Source organism: Sturnira hondurensis, unplaced genomic scaffold (assembly GCF_014824575.4).
Source record: "Sturnira hondurensis isolate 20B ecotype Veracruz unplaced genomic scaffold, ASM1482457v3 Scaffold0008380, whole genome shotgun sequence".
Classification (NCBI taxonomy): domain Eukaryota; kingdom Metazoa; phylum Chordata; class Mammalia; order Chiroptera; family Phyllostomidae; genus Sturnira; species Sturnira hondurensis.
In genome coordinates this window covers 3,030,232-3,053,766 of record NW_028081011.1, presented here as the reverse complement: position 1 = coordinate 3,053,766, position 23,535 = coordinate 3,030,232, and the positions used below count along the sequence as shown (strand labels likewise).

Below are 23,535 nucleotides of genomic sequence, written 5' to 3'. Positions count from 1 at the left end.
ATGGGTATGCTATGTAGAGAACTGTAGGCCAAGAGGTTTGGCTTTGGCCAAGGAGCAGGAGCTCTCGCTCAGGCTCAGTAACGGCGTGAGCCTGAGCCGCACACACTGAGAGCATCTTCGCTGTCTAGGCGCCCCACCCCTGGCACTAGAGGCGGAGAAACTGCACGGGCACCGCAGTGATCTTGTTGCCCTGAACTTCAGGAGGTTGGCCGACTGGGAGGAAGAGAGCACTGCTGTCTTTCGTTCTATTCATCAGCATTTTCAAGAATCATTTTCTTTACATTTTCAATAAAACTTTAGCTTGAGGAAAAAAAGCAGGATGAGGCTGCCGGCTCCTTCTCTGCCTCCCCTCCATGGCGGGGGCCACAGGTGGGGCCCCGAGGACCTGCCCAGGCGCTTTGGCCCTTTCCAGCTGCAGGGGCCTGGGGAACCCAACAGGACAGTGTGTTCTGCTGCTGCTGACGTGTTGATGTGGAGGGGGAGGGGGGTCTCAGGAACTCAGGACCGAGGTTTACACCTGAGCCGGAATGAAGGGTGGGGGTGTGAGAGCCCCAGGATTTTGAGGACTGAGAGGGGAGACTTAGTGAAAGAGGTGAGAGGAGAAGCCGGCCCCTGGCTCCCAGAGGCAGTGAGGAAGCTTGTCCGTCCAGACTCCGGTTGGGGAAATAAACCTGAGAAATCAAAGCCTTAGGCCTGTGCCTCCCACAGGTTCAGACTCGGATTTGAGTCTGACCCAACCTCCATGGCCACAAAGTCAGTTCCAGGTTGTAGTTACTAGTGATTCGGGCGAAAACTCTAAAATAAAGTACCCACAACAAAAAGGCCAAATAATCCAGTTAAAATGGACAGAGGACATGAACAGACACTCTTCCAAGGAAGACATACAAATGGCCAACAGATACATAAAAGGTGCTCACTAGGGAAATGCAAATCAAAACCACAAGGAGATATCGCCTCACTCCTGTGGGAATGGCCATTATCAATGAGACAGGAAATAGCCCGTACTGGAGAGGATGAGGAGTGAAGGGCACCCACACGCTGTGGTGGGGATGTAAGCTGGTGCAGTCACTATGGAGAACAGTATGGAGATTCCTCAAAAAACGAAGACTAAAGCTACCATATGACCCAGCAATCCCTCTTCTGGGTATCTACCCAAGAAAGTGAAAACACTTACTCATCAGGTTGCATGTATCCCTATGTTCACTGCAGCATTATTCACGGTAGCCAAGCCCTGGAAACAACGTAACTGTCCATCTGTGGGTGATTGAATCAAGAAGATGTGGTGTGTGTATCCGATGGAATACTACTCACCTAGTAAAAAGGTGAATACTGCCGCGTGTGACAATGTGGGTGGATCTTGAGAGTGCCGTGCTAAGTGAAATAAGTCAGATGGAAAAAGGCAAGAACCATATGATTTCACTCATGTGGGATATAAAACAGAAAGCTGTAAATGAATGAAGAAACAAACTCATAGATAACAGAAGGGAAGGGGTTGGGGGGAGACAAAGAGCTTCAGGACGTCAACTATAAGGTGACAGAAGATTAGACTTTGGTGGAGAGCACACAGTGGTGTGTACAAATGTGTTATAAAGTCGTACACCTGAAATTTATAATGTTATTAACCAATGTTTCCCCAACACATTTAATACAAGCACGAGATAAAATATTAGCTATTCAAACCCAGCAGTGCACAAAAAAGTAATAGATCATGACCAAGCAGAGTTTAGGAAATCTGTTTTTGTAATTCAGCTCATTTACAGTTTAAGAGGTAAAATTCAATACCTATTCATGATGAAAACTGCAAACCAGGCAGAGAAAGGAGCCTGTGGCTGTGCAGATACCAGCTACCAACCCCCAGCCAGCATCGCCCCCGCCTGAGTGAGTAGCAAGAAGGGTCCCTTTAAAGTCATGAATGGGTTTCAGAGATAGCTATCGGGACTTCACAAAACACCTTGAGGTAAAGGAATAAAAGATAAATAGATTGGAAAACTTCTGTAATGACCAAAGGCATGTTATCAAGCCAAAACTACAAGCCACAGACTGGAAGGACATTTGCAATGTGCAAAATTGACGAAGGGGTGGTACCAGAAATACACAAAGAACTTGTGTGAGTCAATATGGAAAAGAACGATTTAACAGAAAAATGAGTCAAGAACAGGAACGGGCATTTCACAGGGTAGGAGTGGAGAGAAATGGCTCAAAAGAACAATGAAAAGATGTTTACCCTCATTAGCAATGCAGAAAATGCAAATTCAAACCACAGTGAAATAGCATTTCATACCCACCAGACCAGAAGACTTTTGCGGTCTTGAATGGCTGCCTTTCGGGGATCCCGAGGCTCCCTGTTACCAGGACTGGGGGTGTAGCATTGGAGAACACAGGGGATAGGATGTCCCCCCCATTAGGGAGACTCATTCCTGACTCCTGTTGTTCTTCAGGACTAGGGTCTGTTGGGACGGTGATCAGTCCCCACGCGGTGGTGTTTGGTTCTACCCAGTCCTAACAACCCCACCCTGCACCCCACCCCAGGCTCTTGGGGTCTGCCAGACCACTTCCTTGGCTTCTGCTCTTGTCAGGGCCCTCCTCCCAGGCAGCCGGATGTGCCTCCTGCTGCAGTACCTGGGTCTGGTCTGCAGAGCCGGGGGGCAGGAGAGAAGGAGCAAAGAACTGGGGGTAACTGGGTCAGATTGCCCCTCTTTTACATCTGGACAGATCTCTCTTCCATGAGAATCTGCACCCAGAGCCCACCCCCATCATATCCCTAAAGCTCAGAGAGGCTGAAGGGAGGCAATTGGGGTGCTCCACGTGCCCCACGCTCCAGCCCAGCCGTGAGCAGGGAGCAGGCACCAGATGCTGAGGCTAGACTTTGGCTGTCCTTTCACCTCCCCTGCAGGGGCTTTGCTTCTGGCCTGAGCCTTCTCCCGTCTGCCTCTTGGTGAATCTAGCCAGGTCCTCAGAACCCCGGGACAGGACGCTGTGGATGCCAGCCCTGTTCATGGAGCAGAAGCTTCTCCTGCTGCTCCCGACCAGCGTCTGGGTGCTGGAAAATATGGCAATGGGGGCCCTAACCCAGTAACCATGCTCTGTGCCAGAGCAGAGGGCTTCCTGCCGCCTTCCTCAAACCTGCACATAGATGGAGCTGCTGGCCAAACAGGGTCAGAGTTTCTGGATCCAGGACAACCTTTCACCTTTCTGGGCTGGGTTATCTCTCGCCCCTCCTTAATCGAGGGATAATATTATCTTCCTAGGCTCTCAGGGCAGGAGAGGGGAGTGGGACAGTGTTTTGTAAAAGTTGTGCCCTCAGTGGTATTGTATGGACTCGTTCTCACTATGGTGTAAATGACTGAGTGGGAGTAATGAGGTGCACACCCCAGAAGGGTGAAAAGGCTGCTGGATGCTTGCCCACAACTGGGTTTCATCTCTGGCTCATTCACCTTCTCAACTGTGTGGCTGTGGCACCTACCACCCCAGAACTCTTTTCTAATCTGTAAAAAGAAAGGTCTTTACAATTGTGTGGGAGACTTGCCTTCTAACAGAGTGCGAGGAACAGCTGCCCTTTCTCAGACATGCACTCTGTGCCAGTCCTGCTTTTTCTCTAACCAGTTCAGGGCCCGAGGAGGTGGCCTTGATTACTTCCGTCTTGTGGGCAAAGCAACTGAAGTTCAGAACTAAGTAACTTCCCCAAGGCCACCCAGCATGTTGGGCTTTAGGGGGAGTAGAGTAGAGAGGTGGCCAAGCCCTAAGCTGTAGACAACCACCGTGAGTGCTGTGCAAACACCTTCGTGCTGTTCAAATGTGTTTTAAACGATTCTGGGTGGTGTTGGGGTGGGAGAAGTGTCACTCAGAAAGCATCAGATTGTGTTGAAGTGGTCCTCCAGGCTGAAAAATACAGACGGGGCCCCATTGAGTGGTCCTTCAGTGGGTGTGGCACCCCCCTCCTGCTGCTGGCAGAGGTGAGGTCCAGATTCAAACCTGAGAGTCAGGAGTTCCTTCACCTGCCTAATCCTCCTCCCTGGCCTTCTCCCACAGTGTCTCAATGGGTGACCAGGTGGGGCTGGGCTCCAGCCAGACCTACTCTGGCTAGGAGGGATGGAGGGGGCAGCTGACCAGTGGATGGTGGCCCCTGAGAGCAGACTGTGCAGGGAGGGGACAGGCCAGGCCCAGGAGTATGTAAGCGCCAGACGCTGCCCAAAGGAGCTGAGCCCAGACTGCCCAATGTCACGAAGCAGGTAGCTTCTTTGTGGGCACTACACGCCCTGGAGATGTGGGACGTGCCTCTTCACATGCTGCTCCCTTGGGTGTCTGAGAACCGGGGTTGGGGGGCACCGAGACCTGCCCACCTTTTGCCCACTTTGAGCCCAGGGGGCAGGAGGTGCTCACTGGGACTGCTGGGCTCCCAGCCCCTGCAGCCGAAGCAGCTTTTCTGATTGGTTATCAGTCTGGGTTGCAGAAGCAATTGCGGGTAGGAAAAAGACTTCTTCCTTTTAGAAAAGCATTTGGAACTGCCCCTCTGGGTGCTTCTCCAGCCCAAGGTGAGGCTTATAGCCTGGAATTTGACCTCTGATTGGGAACTCTGGACACCCGGTAAGAGTACTAGAGCCCCACATTCACCTCCCAGCTCCCCCAAACGGCCATCACAAGGTAGATGGCCTCATGAGGAGACCAGGTCTTCCCTGGAGCCCCCCTGGGGCCTTCGCTTCGCCTTTGGCCTAGGTGCGTGCTGGGAAAGGTGCAGAGCGGCTCCCCAGACCTCCTTCCTCTTTGCCCAGGGCTCCTCCTCTGCTGCCCCGTCCAGTCCTGCCACCTGGGGTGGGCCTGTGACTTTGTGTTTAGTTCTTAAAACTCTGGTACCATTTCTACCTGAAAGTCCAGTGACCAAAGAGATGCTGCCCCCTGCTTGCTCCTTTGGGGCACCTCGCCTGTTTCCCTGGGAGAGTTCATCGCGCCCTTACTGAGTCTTAACCAGCATGGCAGAGGGGGTGGCCCTGCCCCGTGTCCCGGGCTGTGGGTGCTCCTCACAGGCCCCTGGGGGCGAGAAGGCTCTGGCAGAGTTGTGCAGCCCGCTCCTATGGCCTGGAGGACCCTACTCAGCCAGCTTTACTTTATGGCCACTGATCCTTGACCTTGGCCTTGAAGTCCTATTAAAAGAGATTCTTTCCCAGTGACACAGCAGTGGCAGCACTGACTCCACATGCCCAAGCCGGTCAAGACTCACAGCGCTCATTGCCCTTGACTGGGCTTGGTGTCGTCTCTCAGATGCAGGTGAGGCTGCCTGCCAGGTCCATGGGACACTGGAGATATTATTGATGATGTCTTTCTGGATGAGGAAAAAAGAGTAAGTGTGCTTCAGACAGTAGCTTCAGATTCACAACACCAGAAATCCACCCGAGAGAAGCAGCAGAATCGCTGAACTCTGAAAGGTAAAATGTGTGCAGAGAGGACACCCCCAGTTCCTCATTACCCCGGATGTCTACAGAGACCAGATCGCTTATTTGTGTTGTGATGAAATCCCCGTCAAGCCCTCAGGGTCACTCAGAAGTCTTGAAATACTCCACTGAGCAAACTGTAGCACAGCTGCCTTCATCTACGCATCCCCGAACTGAGGGGACCTGGCTTGGTCCCCAACCGAGGGCCCAGAAGTACTTTATCCTGCAGGGCTCTCGCCCTCCACACTCACACCATTGGATCCTGGGGACTTACCCCAGCTGTGCCCATTTGAAGGATAAGCCGCCCCTCTCCCCCCCACCCCCGCCCATTCTGTCCAGAACACTCACCTGCTGTTGCCTGGTATAACTTACTTGTCCAGAGGTAGGTTATCCTTGCCTCTGGGCAACCTGTCCCGCAGGTGATGCAGACATCACAGGGCCTGAGCAGCCTCAGAGGGCCTCAGGGACCAGGCACTGAAGCTCAGCTACCCTTCTCAGGTGCTATCACTGATGGCAGGATTCTGATTCCTTTACTTGGGAGGTAGTCAAAGCAATGGGAAACTGGGAATCATTCAGGAAAGAATGCAGGCTTTGGAGCAGGTCCTGAGCAACTGCATAACTGCTCCAGGTCCCCATTTCATCATTTGTTTAGAGGAATCAAAATAGCCATTGTGAGGGTTCCTGATTCACAGCTGTGACGCCCAGGAGAGAGCTAGAGACACGGCAGCAGCTCTTGTTTACAAACAGCCAGTGGGAACTGAAAAGAAAGCACCCGCTGAAGGCAATTCGTATCAACAGCTGGAGAACTCCAGGCCACCATAAACCCAAACCTGCCTGGTCCAGGGCTCAGAAAGCCCAGCAGTTAGTAGGGGTGGAGAGAGGGTGTTTACTTGAGGGGTGAGCTGCCTTCCATGCCTGGGTGCCCCGTGAGTGGTCAGAACAAGGGGTGACCGTAAACTTCTGCTTGAGAAGATGGGTGATCAGGTACTTCTCAGATGAGTTTCTCTCAAAAATGGTCCAAATATAAAAGCCTCTACTGGGCAGAGGCCTGGCTCTTTGTCACCTACAGCCCTGGAGGGTCCTCTGTTCTCCCCAGCTGTGCTGCCCTGCAGGCTCAGACAGGTGTTTTTGGTGGCCTTGCCCAGGAGCATCGCCTGAGACCCTCAGACCCCCACCTTCAGCCCCACGATGCTGGGCATGCGGACTGCCCCGTCCTGCATCCCTGCCCTTCGGTGGTGCCCTGACCCTCTCAGGGCCCTGCCCTGAGGTCCCTCCCCAAGTGCTAAACTCTCTGCCGCTGAAGCCCCCACCCCATGCCAGTGCCAGCTTGGGTTTCTTCTTACTTGGGCCTGGCTGCCCTCAGGGAGAGAGGGGCAAAGGCAACATGTCAGTCCCACATAGCAAATGGACACAGCTAACTTTGGAGAGGGGGTCTCGTTTCTTAAAGAAATGCATTTCTTTTATAAATTCATTTTTTTAAGATTTTATTTATTTATCTTTAGAGGGGAAGGGAAGGAGAGAGGGAGAGAAATATCAATGTATGGTTGCCTCTCGTGCTGGGAACTGGCTTGCAACCCAGGCATGTGCCCTGACTGGGAATCGAACTGCGATCCTTTAGTTCACAGGCCCGTGCTCAATCCACTGAGCTACCTACACCAGCCAGGGCAAAATGCATTTCTTTTAATTCCTGCTCTTTCCCAACAGAAGGTGAAGATATTGTGTTTTAGAAAGGAAATGCCACGGTGCCCTCAGCTGGGGCCAGGGGCCAGAATGACATGTGGGCAAAGGCTGTGGAGCCCATCCCTGCTGTGTGGGGGCAGGGATTCCAGAGGACAGCGGGTTTGGGGGGCTGGAGCAGGGAGGAACCACCAGGGCAGGGCCCTCTGGAACTTCAGGCCAGTTCCTAAGGCCCCTGGGGTGCTGGTGCAGAGCCAGGCCCTTCCACCCCCGCACTCGACTGCCTCGGTTTGAATCCAGGCTGTCTCACTAGCTGTGTAACTCTGGGAAAGTTACTCAACCTCTCTGTGCTTTGGTTTGCACATCTATAAAGTGGAGGTAATAGTGGTCCCAGTACATTGGGTTATTGTATGAATTAGATGAATTTACACAAAAACTAGTGCATCAGCATAGGTCTAGCCTTTCCAACAGTGTCTGGCACACACTAAATGTTCCCTGAATGTAAGGCCACATCTTCTCTTTTTGATCATTATTGTGACCTGCATCGCTCCACGTGGGCCAGACCCTTTGCTCTTGTGAAATCGGAAGAGAACATTTCCTCCCTTCCTCCCCTCCCATGGTGACTCAAGCCAGAATGTAACAAACTTCAGCATTAAAACATCTTCCTAATCTCGACCCTAAGCCCCTTCCACTTTTTCTGGCCGTGGTGGAGATGGAAAGCAGCTGCTCCGGGGCTGCGGCACTTCCCGAGCACCGTGAGGAAACTCCTGGCACGGAGCTGCCTGCCAGGGTGCGCGGGGCAGATGCCCTGGGGCACGCACACCTCCCCTGCAGGAGAGCAGCCCCTCTCCCCTTCCCAGTCCCCTGAGGTCTTTCAGGGTGGGCCTCCGGCACACCCCCACCCTGCAAAGATACCTCCCCAGGGTACACATGAGCATCTTTGCAGCCCCACGTGATGGCAGAGTATGCCTTCCCCCATTATTTTAGAATGCAAGGATGGCTGACATGGGGTCCTGCTCTCAAGGGTTTCACAGCCCACATGGAAGAGGGATACTCAAAAAGTCATCCCACCCGGAGTGGTCAAGGAAGGCTTCCTGGAGGAGGTGGTGCTTAAGGAGTTAGCTTATTAATGAGATGGGCTGGGAGCCGTTTCTAAATAAGATAAATTAGGCAAAGTCCAAAGGCCTGGAAGAGGGGGGTGCTCAGAGCATGGCAAGTGGCCCTCACTGGTGGGCTTTTCCCTCAGGGTGACAGAGAGCGTGAGAGGGTGACATGTCAGATTGGTGGCTCAGAAGGGGAACCGTGAGAAGGGGAACGGTTCGTGTTTTTCACAAACTGACTGCACCTAGGAACCAGCACCCACATCAAGAAAGAACGTTTTCATCATCTCAGAAGCCCTCCTCCCACGTCTCGCAGTAATTGCCCTCCCCCAGGAAACCACTGTGAGTGCCAGCACCTTAGCTCTGTTTCGCCCGGGTTGGAACTTTTGAGAAGTGGAATCACGCAGTGTGTGCCCTGTGGGTGTGACGTCCCGAAAACCCAGCGTTGTCCTTGTGACGCTCACCCACGTGCTGCGTGCAGCTTGCGCACACTTCATACTGTGTCGTGTTCCATTTAATGGCCACTCTGGTTACTTATCTAGTCAGCCATCGTGGGAATTTGGGTTACTTATAATTTCTGGTTACTGTGACCAGTGCCGCCTAAACATTTCTGTATGTGGCTTTTGGTGATCACATTTATTCATTTGGTCTGATTAATGTCTGGGTGTGGCGTTGCTGGCTCACAGCGTGGCCGTCTAATCAACCTTATTAGGAAGGGCCAAAGGATTGTTTAAGTGGCCGCACCACAGATGCCCTGTTTACACGTGTGAGAGTCCCGGGGGCTCCCATCTGATGTTTTACGTGGTGCTCGGTGGTGTTAGTCTTTAACTTCGGCCGTTCCGGTGGCTGTACGGGAGTGTCGCGTTGTGGTTTACTTCGCGTTTCCTCATGTGGCTGAGTTGAGCCCCTCTGCGTGTGACTGTTGGCCAGTAGGATATCTTACTCTGTGGGCGTAAGTATTCCAAGAATCCTCTTCTACTTGGTGGTAGGCCCCTTGGTTCTCTTAATGGGGTCTTCTGATGAAAAGAAATTCTCAGTTTTAATTCGGTCCCCTTTATCAAAGTTTTCTTTAATGTTACTGCTTTTTGCATCCTGTTCAAGAACGCCTTGTCCGTCCTGAGGTCGTGAGGGTGGTCGCCTAGGTTTCCTTCTGGAAGCCGTGTTGTTCCATCTTTCACACTGAGATCTACAACCCACCTCGAACTGACTGCCCTGTGTGGCGCGCCTTAGGGTCCAGTTCTTTAACTTCACTTTTCCATTGAGACGTTCACGTGCGGCAGCTCCGTTTGCTGAAGAGCCCTGCCTCTCTCCCCTGCACTACGTCTGTGTCCCCCCTCACGCGGGGTGGCTGCGTGGGTGCCAGCCGGCCACATAGTGCCTTCGTGACCGCACTTTTGTAGAGGATCTCAATTCTGGTAGTGTGCCTCCCCTACGCCACCTATTCTATCTATAAATAATAGGTATATTATTTTCTATATCTTCAAGGTGGCCTTGACTGTTCTTAGACCTTTGCATCTTCGTGTACATTTTAGAACCACCTCTCCAACACATGCGCACCCCTCTGAGGTTTTGAGTGGGGCGTAGTCTCTCGGCAGACCAGCTGGGGAGAAGTATCATCTACACAGCATCGGGGCTTCCAGACAACGACCATAGTGTGCCTTTTCGCTTATTTATACCTTTAATTCCTCTCCGTGATGTTTTATGGTTTTCAGCAGATTTATTCCTCGATGACGATGCTTTTGTGAATGGTATATTAAATTTTTATTTTCTGTTTTTCGCTATATATAGGAATATGGTTGATTTTTGTAAGCTGTCCTTGTATTTTAGTGACTTTGCTAAATTAATTTAATAATTCTAATAGTTGCTCTTTAGATTTTGAACTCTGGGCTAGATCTGGAGGTAGAGAGGGAGAAAGACGGATGGAGTGAGCCAGGCCAGCAGAGCCCCCAGGGTAGGGTGTCAAACTCATGTTCACCGGGGGCCCTATCAGGTGTCTTCAAAGGGCTGAATATAATTTTAGGACTGTACAAATGTAACTACTCCTTAACAGTTAAGTGAGAGCTTGGTGCTACTGCTGGGTAGAAACAAGGTGCTGGGCGGGATAGAACAAGGTGGAGGGCCGGATTCAGCCCGAGGGCCTTGTGTTTGCTGCCTGTGTCCTGGGGCTGTAGCCAGGTACTGAGAAGCCGCAGGCTTTGCCCAAGCCCAGCCAGGGTGCAGGCTCTGTCTTCACATCACATTGGAGGCCGCTGCCCTGGCCAGGGCACCTAGCTCAGCCCACCATGGCCTCCTGGGAAGGGAAAGCTGGGTTCTGATTCTGGCCTTTAATCAGCAGTCTGTGTGACCTCGAGTATGTTGCCGAACCTCTCTGAATCTCATCCTCCTCACTGGCAAGGAAGGAAGGGTAGTTCTGTCTCTCATCTACTACGTGCCTGAGAAACACTGGTGAACTGATTTCACTCACCAGTGATCCCTTTTCCCCAGTGTTTCTGAACATTGCCAGAAAGTTCCACAGTCCAGGGGCTGCCGGTGAGGGTGCCGGCCGTGGGGGTAGAGGTAGCCAATGACCACTGTATTCTGAGAAGCTTCAGTGCTTCTCAGTCAGCCTTTGGGGACTGGGGTTTCTACAGTGAAGACACCATGGGAGGCTGTCCCTCTCCAAGAAGGAACTCAAGTTACTCTTCAATAAAAGGCATGGCAGAAGTTCCTGAATAATCTTGCCTTCTCTGTGATCCCTGACATAGAAGAGGATGGAATTTAATTATTCTGTCCTGTCACGAGCCTCATGGCTGGGCCCGGTGGGCAGCCACAGCTCTGTCGGACCAGCAGGCTCCCCAGCCCCCGATGAGGTTCATTGCTCTGGCATGAGTTGGGGAGCATGGGGGGCCCAGGGCAGGGACCCTACCTTCAGCCTGACCTTGCTTTCTTTACCCCTTCCTTTTGGGGTACATGGCTTAAAGATATCTAATCTGTCTGTGGTGACCTGGACAGGTGGCTCTCTAGAGTTCACTGGACAGGTAGGTAGGTGGCTTCCCAGGCACAGCGCCTCTCTGCTACCCATGGATCTGGGCTCAGAGCACCGGAGGACACCTTAGAGCTGTGGGCTGCACCGGAGACACCAGGGGTGCAGAAATCTAGCATTGTCATGCCCGGGTCGCCCCAGGGGGCCCCGTGAAGCCTCTGCAAATCCAGCCTGCAGCTGGGCTTGCTTCCCCCATCCCCTAGCTGTCTCCAATCCTCATGGCCAGTTGGATTCCTACCTGTTACAGAAGCTTAAGTAGGGGCCCTAGTGAGTCCCATTTAGGCAGATTGCCAGTGCGAGGTCAGGCAGAGTCTCATCAAGGTGAGCAGTGGGGGACCAGGAAGAGACTCTGGAACCTATTTGAATGGTTCCTGTTGGGCTGGAGGATCATCACCTTGGATCTGCTTTCTCCCCTGCAGGTGGAAGGAACCACAGGGTCCCTTATGGGCTGATGCAAGGGTTTTAAGTGTCAGACAGGCAGAGCTCTAGCAGCGGCCCGAGTGGAGCATGTGCACAGTGAACACCAGCCCTGTTATGTCACCTTAAGTGGTTCAGGGATTAAGAGCGGAGTATGCGCTTCGGGGCAGTTTCTAGCTGGAAGACTTCCAATGAATTTGCCTGACCTCACTGTGCCTCACTTTCCCCATCTGCAAAGTGCAATAACAATCTAGCGCCTGCCTCAGGGCTGCTTAGTGGCTTACCTAGAAAGAACGGGTGCAAAGGGCTTGGGCCAAGGTCATTCCCAGAGCAAGTGCTCAGCAGATGTTTTACTAGCAGCTGTCCAGACTCAGGTCCACCTCCTTGGGAAGCCATCTTGATGTCCCCCGGCTGGGGTGGCCCCACCCTTACCAGAGAAGCACGCAGACCAGCCCTGGCCCTCAACATGGTTACTCATGTGTCCAGAGGCCCTTGAGGGTGAGGCCACTTATCCCTGGGTCCTCGTCACAGAGAAAGCATATCTGTAGAAGGAGCGAAGTACTAAGCAGGGTCGCTAAAATTTTGTGTTTTCATTTGCTAAATCTGACAGCACTATCTTTAAGGCAGCCAGAGCTGAATCATAGAACCCATTAAGAGTTCCGGAGAAGCTGGCTGGTTAGGACCTGTTTGTGGGGAGGGCCTGTATCATTCAGGTTCCTCAGAGAAACGGAGCCGATACGATGTGTGTGTCTGTACCTCTACATGTGTTTACCTACCGAGCTGTCTCTATAGACGTGTATTAAGGAGCCGGCTTGTGCTGGTGTGGGGGCTGGCAAGGCCGAAATCTTCTGGGCAGGCCAGCAGGCTGGAAACGCAGGCAGGATTTGCTGATGCAGTCTTGAGGCAGAATTCCTACTTCTCTCGGAACCTCAGTTTTTGCTCTTAATATCTTCAACCGATTAGATGAGGTCTACCTCCATTGTCGGGGTAATCTCCTTTACTTCAAGCCCGCCGATTGTCGATGTTAGGCAGATGTACGAAATGCCTTCATAGCAGCGTTGGACCAGAGTTTGGTGGATGCAGCGCCGGGGCCTGGCCAGGCTGGCGCAGAAAGTGCAGCCGCACAGGCTCCAGCCTCGTCAGCTGTCGGTCTCAAGGCTGCTAACCCTCAGGGGCCACGGGTGTCGGGGGTTGGTCCCTCTCGCCCCAGGCCAGAAATATGAGCTTCAGAGCTGTTCCCCTCTCACACTTTGTGGTGCGTATTCACGCTGATCTCTTTTGAGACCGTCACATTTTTCAGGGGTGGGTCAGGGAGACAGTGCCAGGCCCATTTTATTGATGAAGAAACTGAGACTTGATGTTCAGTGGCTTTGCATTCTTCTTCACCTTCAGGACCCATGCAAATCTCCTCGTAATGCAGGAAACCCCCAGTGAACCAAGGACAGGCTCACAGTCTGCGGTCAATGGTGGGGCCCCAGACAGAGGGAGCAGACCTGGGCTGGCTCATCTGGCATGAGGCCATGAACTTGGCCAACTCCCTTTTCTCTCGGGGCCTTGGTTTCCCTAGCTCTGAATGATTTTCAAGGTCTTCTCTGTTCAGAGTGTAAGAACTATTCAATCCATGGATATTAAGAGCCCACTGTGTGCCTGCTATTGTGAGGAACCAGCGGTGGGTTCATGCAGAGGGGAGCGGAGGCCACCAGCGGCACATGGGCAGGGAGCTGCTCTCGGTGTGGTAGTGGCCCTGAGGGGTGGGGCGGCCAAGCCAGGATCTGAGTTCTGGGGAAGGTGGAAAAGCCAGGGGCCAGGGGCTGGGAGCCACTGTCGGAGGCTGGGACGAAGGGACCGGGGTAGGTGGACACCACTCCCCCTCGGTTTTCCCACCCCACACAGCAACCCGATCTAGGTAGGGAAGGTTGGCCCCATTCTTAGATCCAGAAACTGAGCCAAAAGAATAAAATACTCCCCAGAAATTTTATAAAAACTAGAAAAAAACACCCATATTTCCACTGCAACTATTTCCACTTTTCCAGGTTTCATTCCTTGACTATTTACCTTTTATATAATTATAAACAGAATACAGATACAATTGTGTGTATTTCTGACATAGCATCATGAGCATGCTTCATGTTTTTACCCAGGTACACATTTAATTATATTATACATATTAAATGTGTTTTTTAAAAGGCAAATAGTTCCTTAAGGCTTACAGTGAGAAAGAGTAGTCCCCTGTAGCCCTCTTTACTCCCGATTTTTATCCCCTTTAGTCAAGTACTTTTTTTGCAGGGGAGGCAATGCTTACGTCTATAGTGCTAACTCACATTTGCACATTGCTGTTTCTTGTGGTTTTTAATCTTAGAGATTTCCTGTTGACGTCCTCCTGTGCAGGGTTCTGGTGCTTTTATTCCCCTGATCCATTTTCCAGATCACCCCCTCCTCCCCAGCTCCTGAGTAATTATCTCACAATTTGGGTTAGATCAGTAGGCAATGAACAGAGTGTTATAACAAAGCAAATGCTGACTCAGGTAGTCTACCAAGGTACTTCTGTTGCTTTAGACTTTTCCTTTTTCTGAAAATTAATCATTATTTTTTCCTTGTTTAGTTTTCTAGGCCGTATCATAGAGGTGTATTGTGTGGCATGTCACTGATTCACCTCAGATTTTCTAAAAAAAAGTTTAGTTGTCTCTTCTTCACATTCACACACATCAGGGGCACTCTCCCTTCTAGAACCATCTGTCTCCTGGTCTAGTGTAGCTGAGTTTCACTCCAGCCTACCGCACACTGTCATTCCTTCATTTCCCTTCTTAGGAAATCCCTTTGTCTCTCTCCCATGTTGAACTTGTCTTCGTTTTCCTGTTTAGGGTACTTTCTCTAGTTTTCTCCTTTGTTTTGACAGGGCACATCCTTCAACATCTTCCTGAGGAGGGGGTGCCTGGAGTATAAATATTGAAGACCATGCATGTCTACAAATGCCTTTCTTCTCCTGTCAAACCTTGAAGGATAGTTGAGCTGGGTATAAAAATCTTAGCCAGGAACTTTCCTCAAAGCAACACTTCTGACTTGAAGACTGGAGAGAGGCTGTGGGGACAGCCCCGGTGGTGCGTCCTGGCAGCTGGAGGCAGTTGGCCTGGATGGGGGTGTCGTGGTGAGACCAGAGGCAGAGACCAGGGCAGGCTGGCTAAGCCTAGCTAAGACAGGGGAATTTTCCAGAGAGCAGTGGGAGCTGTTCAGCATTTCTGACAGAAAGTGAGCTGATCACAGTTTCACTAGTGGAGAAGGGTCTTCACTGACCTCCCGGCCCCAGAGGGGAAAAGGGAGGCACTGGAAGATGGTGTGGCCCCAGGCTAACCTCTTGGGAGGAGCAGGGCCGACCCTGTGTTTCATGAGCTAGGAAGGTACCACGTGCATTTCTGCTGGCCCAGCCCATCTCTTGCCCTACTGAATAAACTGAGGCCACTCAGGACCTCCTTGTCCCTGTAGTCCCCTGTGATCATTCATGACCAACCTACGTGGTCTGCCCTGCCCCTGTTCCCACAAGATCTGACTCCAGTGACCTCCTTGGAACTTCCTTCTCCTAATGGGGCCTGAGAGTCTTGGCTGACGTGAAAGATCCCAAGGGGGGTTTAAAGGATCTCCTCCAGCTGGGCCATGTTAGACGGGCCTTCTGGTGACATCCACCCTGCACATGTCCCCTCCCTGCAGGCCCTTCTCCAGGACCTCTCACACAGGGAGCTGGGTCTCTGGGGACGGGACCACCTGTGTGCTCTGGTTCTCCCTGTTGGGGTCTCATGGCCCAAGGCTCACAGTGGGCACCCCCTGCCTCTTTAGATTCCTCTGGTGTAGCGAACTCCCACCCTAGGGGTGAAGCCCCTCTCAGGGTCCAGGTCTTGGGACCCACCTCATTTAGGAGGTGGGTCCTAGATTCCGAGTGCAGAGCCATCACCAGCTGCACTGCCGGCCAAAGGCAGATGGCCGGTGGATTGGTGACTACCTTCCTGCTGTAGGTGCGCAGAGCCCAGCAGTGAGGGCCCAGGGCGAGGGTGCAGGTGGCAAGACAAGAAGTCCAGGACTCTGAGGCCCTTGGAGCTGACCCATGTAAACCCCTGTTACAAAGAGGAAGACAGACGCAGAGAGGTGAAATGGGGGTCTCTCAATGAGAGTTAGTGGTCTGTACAGAGTTTCCTTTCCACGGACCACACCAAGGACTTAATCTCTCTCTCTTGCACACACACACCCAGCTTTGTACGGCATATCCACACTTCTGATATCCACATATTGGCAAAGACTTTCTGACAAAAGTTTCTGCACCTGTGTCCTAGACACCAGGAAATGTGCGGGCCCGGTGCTTGTGGGCCTGTGTGGTTGGGGGAGAGGACTGGGGACACGGGGGTCTGTGGAACCCCAGAAAGTTGGAGCCCTGGTCTCAGCGAGGGAAAACCGAGGCCTGGAGCAGGGCAGGTGAGGCCTGGTCCAGCAGAGCCAGTCAGTCCCATCAGTGCCGTTTCCATGTTTCCACCGCTCCACGAATAATTACAGAAAGTTAAACGAATGGAATTTCATTGCCTGTCCATGACTGAATGCCAGGGGAACCATAAAAGCCCCCTGGTCACAGAGCGCCTGCCAGAGCAGGTGGCACAGGGAGGCCAGGGTGACGAGCCGCCCCTCCCTGCTTGTTGGCCGTTCTCCTGAGCCTCCCTGCGGCCGGGGAGCTGGACCCCCTGTGCCCACCAACAGCCGAGCGGCTCCGCACTTGCCAAACAGGGCGCCCGGTGCCAGAGCAAACTGGGCCTGGGGCCAGCACACTTTCCAGAAATAGGTTCGTGCAAGAGCTGGAGGCGCCCCCTCCCTCTACTGACCTTCCCCCTGCAGGGAGTCCTGTTTGTTGCCTCAGGCCATGGAAAACTCTGTTCAAGGTCTGTAAACACTGCTGAAATGTTCCCTGGGTGGGGCTGGGGCTCTAATTTACAACTTACCCACATCCATCCTCCCTCTTCTTTTCCTGCTGCCCACAGGCAGCGGGGGTGGAGGGGGGTGTGTGCTGGGGCTCAAGCAGCCTGCTCCCCACAAGACGTGTGTGACTGCCCAAGACAGTCTGGGCCTTTGGTCTGAGGGAAGGCACCCTCACTCTCTACCCTGCCGCCCACCCTGTCAGCAGCAGCAGGTCCCTGCTGGACCCCTCATGGACCCTGCTGTGCCTCCAGGTGGTTGAGGGTTCAGTTGTGTGGTGGTGGGGTGGGTGGATGGGGTGGAGGGTGGGTGGAGAGAAAAATGGGACCCTCTCTGTTTTGATCTCCATTTTCCCCTTGAAAGGCTTCTTGGAAAGGCCCAGGCGCCCTGAAGTGCTGGGCTGTCTGTGTTTAAGAGGGGGCACTAAAGCCGCCTTGGACCCTCTCCCTGGGGTTTGGCCTTGTTGACTGGGGGCCTTTGGGGCCTTGGCTGTTTCCCCAGGGGGCTCCTCCAATGTCAGTACTTGTCGGCCTTTCCCCTCAGGGGAGCCCCTGTGCCCAGGCAGGACTCCTCCCCTCTCCCGCCTGCGGTTGTCCCAGCCTGAGCAGGGAGCCTGGAGGGGCTGCCCCTGTGCGTTAAAGAGCTGGGCCCCGGCCCTGGCTGCGTTCCGCTTACTGGCAGCACCCATCTGCAGAGGGTCCCCTCTGCCCTTCTCTTTGTTCTGTGGTCCAGCCTTTTCCTCCCTGGGAGAAACCAGAGGGAACCGAGTATCTTTAATCCCCCCAACCCGCCCACCCCTTTCAACCAAAAATCACCCCCTTCTCTCTGGTCTTTGTGAAGTCGCGCCCCGACCCAGAGCCAGACAACTGTGTACATTCTTCTGGTCGTTTTAGAGTTTCAGTGTTTACACCTCCTTTTTGAATCTATTTTATGTGGTGAGGTTACTGACAAGGTTTCTTGAGGGAGGGGGGCATTCTTTTCCTAAAAAATGCCTATAAACCACTGGCTGGGCCCAGCCCAGGGGAACAGGGAGGGACATGAGGCCTTAAAACCCAGGCAAGGCTGGCAGGCAGAAAGCAGAGGATGTCAGACCTCCTGGCCCCGAGGCTGGGCGCCCTGGGAAAGACACAGCCTGAAGCACCTACCCATTCTCACGGCCCACAGATCCCCTGGCCCTCCCCCCTGTGCCTCTCACAGAGCAACCACCACTTTAGAACAGGGATTTTCTTTCAGTGACAATGAGGGGGCCTTTCCAAGGACAGGCTGGTGTGGGGCCTCAGGACCCAGCAGGTGGGGGTGCAGGCCTCACCGCAGCCAAGGGGCCTCCACACACCTAGTGGGACCTAGTGAGTTACCCGTGACCCCTCGTGTGTCTATGTCTGTTTAACCAGAGTAGGTTCCCGTAGGGTTACACTTGAAACTGAGTGAAGAATTCAGGTGTCCCCTGACTTCCAGAGCAATAAAAGCTCTTTAGAACAGCTTTGAACCACCTGTTTCCTCATTGCGAGTTCTGGTTCTCAGGGGCGGTCAGACGAAAGCAGATAATCGCAGCCCAGGGGGATGTGTACCTGGGGGGTGACCGTTGCTGATCTCCTAATCGGGCTTCCCGAGCCCCCTGCTCCTACCCCTGTAGACTTTGCTGCCAGAGTGAGCTTCCAAAAATGCAAACCTGACCATGACTTTCACCCACTCCAGCAGCTGCCCATTGGCCTCAGGAGTTCTTCCTGCCAGGGGTTTCTGCTCAGGCCGTGCTGGCCTGCAGGCGTACTGGGCAGGGTTTGGCCGGGCGGCTGGGAGACCCCTACTTTTTTTTTCTGCTAGAAGAGGTTTAATAATTGATAAAAATGTACAAAAATATTCAAGTCGGAAGTGCTTTAGAGCCCTGGCTGGCGTAGCTCAGTGGATTGAGCGCGGGCCTGTGAACCAGAGGATGGCGGTTCGATTCCTAGTCAGGGCACATGCCTGGGTTGCAGGCCAGTTCCCAGCAGGGGATGCACAAGAGGCAACCATACATTGATGTTTCTCTCCCTCTCCTTCCCGTCCCCTCTAAAGATAAATGAATAATTTTAAAAAAGAAGTGCTTTAGCATGCTTACCACGAAGTCAACACTTCCCCACAAGTAGGGAAGGTAACACTTCCTCAGTGGAAAAAACGAGAAAAGATCGGATTTAAAAGCAAAGACAACTGTTAAGAGAAAACCTTTAAGTCAACAGTGATTGTGTTTTAGACAAGGACAGGGCAACTATCACTTAAAATTTGGTGGCACTTTCTTTAGTAGGTCCTTAAGGCAATGTACTTAAATTAATTTACAATTGAATTGATGTTAACTTTTTAGAAGTCACCTCAAAATAATGCCCTCAGGATAGCCTTTTAAAAATGCATTCAGATACTTCACAAACAATAATGGGGGCTTTGTGATAGCAGTGCTCACTGGCACCACGACGGTTCCGGGCCTGCCAGGTTTCCACTAAGGACCCCTGTTTCCGGCTTCACCGTAAAAGATCAGATTAGCTCATCTAGTTGGGTAGTGTGCAAAAGAGCAGTTTTATCAGTTGCTGGTGCCCCTCCAGGCCTCAACACTTGTTCTTCCCTCTGCTAAACTTGGTCTCTCCCCACTTCCTCACCTGGCCAATCACTGCCTATCTCTTGGCCCTCGCTTTAGATGCCACCGTCTCCAGGATGCCCTCCCTGACCACCGACTCCTCACTCCAGACTGGCGCTGGCATCCGCCATGACATTCTCTTGCATGTTCTGTTCTTAAAGCTCCAGCATGGACCTTACCAGCTGTGTCTTTGAGACGATAGTTCTCGAAGTGAGGGAGCACATCTCATTTACTATCCACTCATCAACTCTCAGGGCTTTTGAGTCCCTACTTTTTTGTGCCAGGGGCTGAGATTCACGGGCAAACAAAACAAAGACGCCTGCCACTGTGAAGCTCACAGGCTGACAAGGCATCCAGGTGCTGGTTCAGGGCTGGCTCAGACACTCTGTTGAATAAACGGATGGTACCATGTGCTGCAGGTGCTCAGAAAGGTGGTTCAGAGGTCAGACAGGCCGCATGCTGGAGAGGATGCTAGGGATAATGCCCTGATGGGTGGGCAGGAGTTTTCCAGGGAACCCAGTCAAAGGTTTCCCTGCCTGCTTATCCAGAAGCTGTCCCGGTGGCCAGGCGGCGGCGGCTCCTCCACCGGGATCTACTCTCCACCCTCACCTGGATCTTCTTCTCTTTCAGAATGCATGAACTGTACCCGGCTCAGTGACATGAGTGAGCGACTGATCACGCTGGAGGCCAAGGTCAGATGGACTGGGGAGCCTGGGCCTGGAGAGCTGGCCGTGGGGAGGGTGCGTCAGCCACCTGCCGACTGTGGTGGGAGAAACCCCAGCCTCAGGGAGCCTGGCAGGCCTGTGCAGCCCGGTCCCAGGGATTGGGTGCTGCCAGGCCCTACGTGGCTCTGGGTGACCTTCTCTAAGCTGGGACGGCCTCCTGGAGTGGCGGAGGGGAGTAGGAAGAACGAGAAATCTGAAGGTCCCTGGTCAGGCCATAGGCTGAAGACCTGGTCTGGGTGCAGGCCTTGGGGCTGGGAGACTGGATGCCCAGAAGTTGACCCCTCAGTAGAAAGAGGTACCGTCCCCAACCCCGGACCCCCCCACCCCTGCCATCTGGCATGGGGCTGGGCACAGAAGAGCCAGCACTAGCCAGCCCTCAGCCTGTCTACAGCAGGGGGAGGGGCAAGTCACCCCAGAGCACTTGAAGGACTTGATAAAGCATAAATGTTTCTTTGGGAATGGCCCCAGGTGGCACTGGGGAAGGGAGAGGAAGTAAGCCAGGGAAGGGAGAACAATTTGAGGTACAGGTGTGTTGCCAGGCAGGTTACCTGTGAGTGCCCCTCTGGGAGATGGGCGCTGCGGAGTGAGCCCTGGAGGGACCAGGACGCCCCCCCCTCACCGGGCGAGGTGTCTGGTAGGTGGTGTTCCCTGTTACTCTGGTCACTCTGCCAAGTTCACTCATGGCCAGAGGAAGCCCTTGGCAGGCACAGGCAGGCAGAAGGCAAAGGAGTGGGGGGCCATGGACTGTGCTCCGGCTGGGCTGCTTTCCTGACAACCCCAGAGGTCAGAGGACTGACCAGAGGGGCTAGGCCTGCGGGAGGACAGATCCCTTGGGGCAGCAAAACTTCAGGGGGAGGGGTCGCCTGGCCCCAGGGCAGAGCCAGCATTGGGAGGCTCTGGCTTGACCCTAGCCTGAGGCAGAGTTCCCCGCTGGGGCAGGTGGTTTAGCCCAGGAGAGGGTGTCCGACCAGCAAGTGGTACGATAATGGCCAGCTGCCAGGCAGGCCAGAGTGAGGACGTGCACCGAAGTGGGCTAAGGGACCCCCAAGGCAAGAGCCCTGAGAGCAGGCCCAGGAGATCCTGACAGGCAGATGCCCCCTGTACGCACACACACACAAAGACACACACAGAGACACCATGGACACAGATGCACACGGATACACATGAGCACACACATGCACATGTGCAGACACACAGATACACACGGACACACGGACACACATGCACAAACACACATACACATGCACCTGGCCCTTGCCAACCCCACCTCGCCTTTGGCCTTGTCCCCTGTCTTGAGAACTTGACCTTGAAGGCACCTGGCCAGTTAGATGGGCCCTGCAGGTGACTGTCACCTGGAGTCAGACATACATGGGACCACCACCCACCTGCTAGGTGACTTTAGCCAAGCCTCACTTCTTCAGATGTGGAATGGGTTAAAGTGCCAGCCTCACAGGGTGGCCGAGGGTCTCAGGTGATTCGGTGGTGGGACCCGGTTTGGGAAACGGTCGGATGCTGGACGGCTGTGAGGGTCCGTGTTATCATCGGTTCCATGTCTGTTCCCACCTTACAGATGAAGACACAGGTGCGTGGGAGACATTTGTACAGAGCATAGGACACAATTCCTCCAGTGCATGAATGGCCTTTGTATTCCACCCCTTCTGCAGGCGGGAGGTCCCTCTAATAGCCCAGGCTCCTGGTTATAGGCCTGGGGCGTGGACCCTGTGCCTTCTTGGGTGTCAGTGGCTTTGGGGGGCTGGAGGTGGACGGCTTCAGGGAGCAGATGCTGCTACGTGGGCCAGACTGGGGCTGGGGCAGCCCCAGAGTTGTTGGGGTGCGGGGCTGAACTTCTGGCACCCAACCATATAAAAAAGGCAGGGTCCCTGGGCCAGTGCCTGACGGACATTTTCCAGGCACCTGAAGTCTCTGTGTGGTTTGGCAGAGCCTCGGCCCGCAGCCTGCCCTGGCCCTAGCCCAGCACCTCGGGGTGTTAAAAGTCACAACTCCGGGGGAGGACTGGCACACAGTCCCCACCCACCTGGCCCTTGCTCATGCCCTCCTGCCGTGAGCAATTCCTGCCCACGTCTTCCCAGCCTGACCCCTCCCTCCAACTGGCCCCAGCAGCACAGCCATGGCAGCAGGCTGGAGGCCAGGCTTGCTCTCTGGCCCTGACCATGAGGATCGTGACCCCTCTGCAGACTTTGGGGGGTGGGGAAGGGACAGCAGGATGTGTGAGAGGAGCCAGGGCCAAGGTTCCCGTCCCAGCAATAGCCCTGCCTTGGCACGTCCCTTCTTAGCCCCAGGCTTCGTTCTGCCACCCAGTGAAATAGGAGTTGAAGGGGTCACTTCCCTGCTCCTCACTGGGTCACTCTGAGGCGGGTGTACAGGCGGAAGCTCAGATGGCTCTTGGGTGGGGAGTTGGGGGAGGTAGCTTGGGTCTGGGGTGTACAGAGAGGTGGTTTTGCTCCCACCTTCCTGTGGGAGCCCAGTTCAGCAGCCCACCTCCTTCTTGGTCCCCAGATAGGGGCTGGGAGACACCTGTCTCAGCTCCTGTGCCCTGTTTGTGTCACCTTCTAGATGCCCACCTGTCTGCTTCATGCCCAGGTGTGTCCTAGAAAGACAGGGCTGCTAGGAGTTGTGTTGGCGTGGGCCAGAGGGCTGTGAGAGGAGGTGTCCTGGGTAAGGATGAAGACACAATTTGGGCAAGTTGTCAGGACAGCGCAGCAGCCCCAAGGGCTGTACCCAGGTCAGGGGTGTCTGCGGGGGTCAGACAACAGGGAGCTGGGGTCAGCCAGGCCAGGTGGGAGTCAAATCAAGCAGCTGACAACAGGGAGCAGCAACCCAGAGGCCTGAAAGCCGAGCCTTTTCTTCCCTCAGACAGAAAGCCTGTTTTGGCGTGTCGAGAGGAAGGCCCCCGGGTGTAACAGAAATCCAACTACTCCTTAAGGATGCTTACTGTTCCTTCAACAAAAAGTCCAAGAGCAGGTGATTCTGCGATTGATTTGGTAGCTCAAGAGCCGCGTTCCCCGCAGCCTCCCCTTCACCTCATTAGCGGTTCACCTTCTGTCCTGATGGTCCATGACTCGTGGTTACAAAGTGACGACTGCAGCTCAAGGCATCACATCCTGACGTCACGTCCCAAAGCAAGTGGTACCCCCAACAAACCCATTGTGTCTCGTTGGCCAGCACCGGGCCACGTGCCCACCTCCCGGCTGCAGGGGAGCTGGGAACACGGGTGCCTGGGCAGTCTTGCTTCTTTCCCCGGGAACAGCTGGGGGCCTGGAGCAAGGGGCGAAGAATGTGGGGTGCAGACAGCCATCAGGGCCGGTGCCATCTTCGCTGACTGTGGGCACTTGAGTTGCCAGAAGACCCAGACCTCGAGGCTGATTTGGGACTCTTGCCACCCTGTCTTCCTGGGACAGCTGGGGTGGCTGCTGGGGGACAGAGAGGCAGACGGCCAGCAGGAAAAAGCTCTCTGCCTTCCTTCCCTCCCCCTCAGTTTACACTCTGACTTCATGGACCACAAGGAGTGGGAGGGAGCCCAAGGGGACTTCCCTGCATGAGGGTCACAGAAGCCTCGGCGTTCCACTGGTGTATGGTGCCAATCGGCCAGACCACAATG

General features: G+C 53.9%; 1 protein-coding gene across 1 annotated transcript in view; it reads left to right on the top strand.

Moving 5' to 3' along the window:
* COL26A1 (collagen type XXVI alpha 1 chain) overlaps positions 1–23,535 on the top strand; it is a 179,946-nt gene that overhangs the window by 138,107 nt on the left and 18,304 nt on the right. Inside the window, exon 4 of the mRNA XM_037054848.1 lies at positions 19,822–19,883. Coding sequence (XP_036910743.1) covers positions 19,822–19,883 — 62 coding nt within the window. The remainder of the gene's footprint in view (positions 1–19,821; positions 19,884–23,535) is intronic.